Here is a 5868-nt window from a genome sequence, read left to right as displayed (position 1 = left end):
GGTCAGGAGAGGTCTCCCTCGCCATGTGGTCACCTCCGGGGCAGGAGGGGATCGAACTCATGCAGAAGTGGCTTTAGCTTCTTAGTGCAGTGCTTTAACCTGCTGCGCCACCAGGGAGGGCCCCAGATGCTTCTTTCTGATAGCAAAGGTGCCTTAACACCTGTTCAACCCCAGCAGGCTCTCAGGGAACCCAGGGAGTTGACTGGCCTCCATGTGTGACCATGTATGTCTCCCTTGTTAGATAACCATGTATGTCACCCTTGTTAGACTCCTTAGTCTGTTGTTTCCTGATAGTCTCTTCCTATCAGGAAACAGATAACAGGCTTGTTATCTATCAACAGTTTTATTTTATCTTCTACTTCTGTTTCTTTTCCACTGGCTTGATAAAGGATTAGTGCTGCACTTTTGAACAGGAGTGGAAAGAAGACGCCTGTATTATTACTATTACTTGATGCTATTACTCAAGGAATGGCCTCTGGTCACCTCCTGCTGTGTAAGGCCAACACCAAGCTTCCAGATTAGATTTTTTTATTATTATTTATAATAGTTTATTTTCACATCATTTTGTGCCTTTTTCCCCGTGGACTTCCCATCACCAAATCACCCATGTGCCATCACCATAGTCCAGTGCATTTCCCTCCCCCCACTGTTTTTGATCCCACTCCCCACTACACCCCCACAAAATGTCTCTGGTATATAGCTGTTCATCATTATCATTATTTTCTCGCCTGTTCCGTTACAAATTAGATTTATTAACACCACAAACTGAATATATTAACAGACATGAGCTGTCTAAGCACCTATTTCTCCCAAATCAGTCCCAGAAGCTTGGGTGTTTCTAGGAATCAGGGCCATTTTGAACAGCTGATCTCATGGTTATGAGCTGCTCTGTGACCTTTTGACTGTTGGTCAGAACTGCCATCCTGCTGCTCACTCACTCTTGTTGCTCTGCTGCCTCTCCGTCTCTCTTCAGCCAGCTTAGAGGTGAAGAGGGAGCTTCCTGTTTCACTGATTTCTGTCTGTTTTTTTGACTTGTTTGCCATCTCCTGGTTGCTCCATTGACAGTGATTCTTCCTGCATGTGTTAGAGCTAACTCGTGCTTTAATTTCTTTTTTATTTTTAACTTAACTTTATTTATTTATGTATACAAGAGCCCTGGTGTAGGCCAGAGTTGCAGAGGGTGAGAGAACTCATCAGAGACAGTCTGGAGCAGAACAGGCGCACCTACTGAAATACACTGCTGAGGGGAACAGCAGGCAAGACAGGAGAGGTCTGCAGGTGCCATGTGGTCAGCTCCCTGGTTGGGTGCTGCTGCAGTGGCTGGTGATAACGTCACAGTGTTGAGACTTTTAACCCTTGCACTAGCAGGGAGGCCCACTCTTTAGTTTCTTTAGATGGGATTACTGATTTTTGGTCTTTGTTTTTTACTATTTATACTCTTAAATTTTTCAAGTAGTTCTGCTTTAACTATAAACCAGAGATTTTATATATTATCTTTTCATTTTCACTTAGTTTAAGCTATTTTTGTGATTCCCCATGTGACCTGTAGCTTGTTTGATTTCCAGGTGTTTGGGATTTTGGGGGTATGTGGACCTCTAGTGGGTCTGGGGCCTGGGATGCAGCTGTGAAGGGTAAACCAGAGGAATAACTGCTATGTCCAGCATGCAATGGAATTTTATTTTTAAGCATCCCATTTTATACCCCTTGTTCCAAGCTTCAGCAAAAGCATATCTTTTTTTTTTTAAGCATTTTTTAAAATTAAGCTCTGTATACATTTTACTTTTCCCCCAGCACTTTCTCCTCAAAACTATACTGGGCAGCTTCCTCACACACATACAACCAGGACTTCTTTTTTACTTGGCTCTTTATCTTTACTGAAATGCTGGGCTGTGCCCGCATGACCTGTGTCCATGTTCTTGGCTCTCAGCCCTGGTTTCCAAGGGCTTTCCCTTGGACACATGCGCTTTCACATGCACCAGGTGGACCGTAGCCAGACATGGAACAAGATCAGACAGGCATCACGCCAATAGGGGTATTTTTAGTTAATGTTGTTATCTGGGACTTTACTTTGATTCTGATCTTTTCATGTTGTTGTGGTTTGCTTTGTGACATGGGATACCTTGAATTTTCCACGTACTCTTAAAGGAATTTCTGTCTACCAGTTGCTGTGTTTGCTCTATACACATCAGCTGTTTAAGCCAACCAAGTATACTGTACTGGGTTTCCCTTTGCACTGATTCCTAACTGAGTCTCTCATTCTGTTTGCTGGGGCAGCTCAGTATAGCAGAGGCCTACCCCTAATATTCTGCCTCCACTTCTGCTCCGTCGGTGTTGGGCCTTCCCAAGCTCCCTGCTTCTACCCATAGCTGCTTTTGTCCCCTTTGCTCCTGTTTGTCTAGTCACTGTCAATTCTACCAGTCCCTTGGAATGAAGATGGCCAGCCTTAACAGGGATTATGCTTTTGTAGATAACGTTTGAGGATGTGGCTGTGGATTTCACCTCAGAGGAATGGCAGCTACTTGATCCTACTCAGAAGATCTTGTACAGAGATGTGATGTTGGAGAACTATAGCAACCTGGCTTCTTTGGGTAAGAACGTCCTTCTGTAATGTAGACTGTGCTAGGACTCTCATGCCTCCAGGAAGCTTACTGATTATGGATATGAGCTGCAGATGTCAGAAGTTATTTCCCGTATTGAAAGGTCTTTATTCGCCTGCTTCATGTCACTGCCATTGTAAAGACATGTCTTCTGTATGTATGAGTTAGTGGCTGAGTCCTCTGTGTTTCCAATTAACAGGCCGACGACCTTGCAAGCCTGACATAGTTTCCAGGGAGGAGTGTTGGGGAGAGCCATGGCCAGGAGGCAAGTCTCTCCTGCAACAAGAGGTTACAGGTAAGACATATGTGGCACACAGGGAAGGTTGAGGTCCCAGATTTTTGATGATGGAAGGGTACTTTTGAGTGTTGTGTGTAAATTGTATTTAAAGTTCCTCACAACTGTGACAAGTCTGTGGTTCTTGCTGTACTCGGATCCCTAGTACCCCCTTTGGATGCTCCCTGAAAAATGATGCTGGATTGTCCCTCACCCAGACACAGTGTGGTTGATGGCCTCTCACTCGGGCCTTCTTCCCTAGATAAGGTGGCCGTTCCCCAGTCCAATCTGTAGAATTAGGCTTCTTTCCTTCTCTAACAATTCATAAATTCTTTCTCATTTGAGGTGATATTCTTTATCTTTGAGCATCCTTTATTACCTCATTTGCTGTAATTTGTCTGGTTTCTGTTCTAAACCACAGAGTAGAGGTGAGTCCAGAGGTATAGAATAAGAATCAAACACCTGAAATGGGGCAGGGAAAAGGTAGTACCCTACCTGTGTATGCGAAGATGTTGTCTGCCTTCCCCCAGAGTTCTTCCTGGTATACAGACCTGCAGCCTCTAAACATCCTCCTCCACCCCAGTTGGCTGCCAGATCCCCTGTGTCATCTTAGTTCCATTCATGTTGAAGAACCTCATGTGGTTGGAGACTATGCATACAAGAACTGGGGAACGGGCCAGAGGTGCAAGGGTGAAAGGGTTCCATCAGAGACAGTAGGATCAGAACAGGCAGATCTACTGAAATACACTGCTGAGGGGAGCAGCTAGGAGGCAGAAGTGCAATGCATTGTGAGTCAGCTTCCTGGCTGGGTATTAAAGTGCTGTAGTGGCTGCAGATAGCTTCATAATGCTAAGACTTAACTCCCTTGCACCACCAGGGAGGCCCTGTTGCAGCCTCTTACCTACCAAAACTGGTAGGTTTTGTCCAAAGTTATTGTTAGTCCACTCAGATGAGTCCTGTCCCCAACACCAGTCACTGTACCTGATGGGGTCGCCCTTTCCTCTCCTAGTGAGACACTGTCCCTTTCGCAGTCAGACTCCCAGTGACTGTTCCTAATGCCAGAGTGTTCTGAAATCTCTAGGGACCCAGGTCTAGCCAGTCATCACCTGGAACGCCATAGCCAGTTAGGCCATGGAAAGATGGAAGGTAACTTAGGCTTCTGTGCCCTCTCTGGAATCTACAGTGTAACAAGTAGTTCATTAATTGATTGCTGTAGGGCCAGATAAGGTGAGATCTTTTTTGTTAACTAAATATTTCTTTAAAACACAGACTTTCATCTAAACATGTGTTAAATTATATTTCCTAATTGATTGGTTGGTTTTCTGTGCTGAACATGTATTAGGGTTTAGGTGGGAAACATTTATAACTGCATGTCTAGGCAGCATGTACAGGGATTATTAGATCTGGGTCTGCATGGTTGGAAAAACTGAAGACAGGTGTAAAAAACCTGAAGAGGCTTTAGAGTTTTCATACAGGAAAAAATATAAAATATAAAACCCCAATAATTCAGCATTTTGAAGGCTGTCTCTGTATATTGAAGGCTTGTCTTCTAAGCCTGTTAGCCCCAAGCCCAGGGGTTACACCAACAGGAAAGACACAGTGACTACCTGCTGGATGGGCACTGCACAGGAAACCAACCAGGGTATTTATTAATGTGGGTCCTGAAAGTGAAGTTAAAGCTTAAATAAACCAGGTGTGATTGGTAGTTGGGAGGAGCACACCAATGAAAGCACAGCAAATAAAGTCAGGGGACAGGGAGTATTTCAGAGCAGTTGAGCAGAACAGGAAGATCTACTGAAATATACTACTGTGGGAAGCAGCAGGTAAGACAGGAGAGGTCTGCTGTGCCATGAGGGTCACCTCCCTGGCTGGGGATCAAACTTGTGCAGCTGTGGCTACAGATAGCTTCATAGTGTTGCACTTTAACCCCCTGTGCCAGGGAGGTCTCAGACCTGATGACATTTTCTAAAGATACACAGTTGTTGCATGGAGACTAGAATTGGGAGGGAGAAGTAGGAATATCAGTTTAGAGATGAAGTTTGTGTGGCTAGAGGGTATCATAGACATGGAAAATGTACATGTCCCTCCCTGAGAAGCAACAATAAAAGAGTTTCTACTTTTTCTTCAAATAGCAAGTCGTAAATAAAAAATTCTTAAAAATCTGATACTATCCATGACTTCAGTGTTGTTTTGTATCATTTATAAAGTTGAATATATATATATATCTTCATTTTATCTTGATTGACTTCAACATTTTGGACTTCTTTAATCTCACAATTTGTAAAGCAATGTTTTGTAAACTCTTCAAGTGGCCCAGCAAACCTCTCTTGTCTAGCTCCTCTCAACAGTGTACTTCGTCAGTCTGCCTATTCTCCTCCCCACTCTATGGTGAATCCTCTAACCACCCCTGCACCTCTGGCCTGTACCCCAGTTCTGAATACAAACATATATGATTTTTTTTTAAAGTCTGCTAATGTGGGGGCCTCCCTGGTGACACAGCAGGTTAAAGCGCAGCACTACAAAGCTAGCTGTAGCCACTTCAGCTCAAGTTCAACCCCCAGCCAGGGAGGTGACCCACATGGTACAGCAGACCTCTCCTGTCTTGCCTACTGCTCCCCTCAGCAGTGTACTTCATCAATCTGTCTGTTCTGCTCCCCACTTATCTCTGGTAAATCCTCTCACCTCCCCTGCACCTCTGGCCTGTACTCCAGTACTGTATGCATAAATAAGTAAATCTTTTTTAAAAATATGCCCTAATGTAATACAAAGAAATCTTATGGTTTGGGATAGTTTCCACAGATAACATTCTGTGTAGATTCAGTCTATAGGTTATAAATTCCATTGTAATGTCCAGAGACTTAAATAAAAATGTTACTATTGAAAATTCTACAAAGTAGCTCTCATGATGGTAAGGTTACTTACCAGTGTGGTTCAGGTGAACTTCTTGAATGAGAATGTTTGACAAAAGTGACAACAGTAAAAAAAAAAAAAAAAAAA

The 5868-nt window shown here is 43.6% G+C and overlaps 1 protein-coding gene across 1 annotated transcript in view; it reads left to right on the top strand.

Moving 5' to 3' along the window:
* Positions 1-2250: 2250 nt before the first annotated feature.
* ZNF605 (zinc finger protein 605) overlaps positions 2251-5868 on the top strand; it is a 7540-nt gene continuing 3922 nt past the window's right edge. Inside the window, exons 1-2 of the mRNA XM_012730910.1 lie at positions 2251-2588; positions 2797-2892. Of these exons, the coding sequence (XP_012586364.1) occupies positions 2555-2588; positions 2797-2892 (130 nt within the window). The 5' untranslated portion in view covers positions 2251-2554. The remainder of the gene's footprint in view (positions 2589-2796; positions 2893-5868) is intronic.

The sequence above is a fragment of the Condylura cristata genome, unplaced genomic scaffold, assembly GCF_000260355.1.
Source record: "Condylura cristata isolate star-nosed mole 26May11 unplaced genomic scaffold, ConCri1.0 scaffold00029, whole genome shotgun sequence".
In the NCBI taxonomy this organism is placed as follows: domain Eukaryota; kingdom Metazoa; phylum Chordata; class Mammalia; order Eulipotyphla; family Talpidae; genus Condylura; species Condylura cristata.
This window is presented reverse-complemented; position numbering and strand designations above follow the sequence as displayed.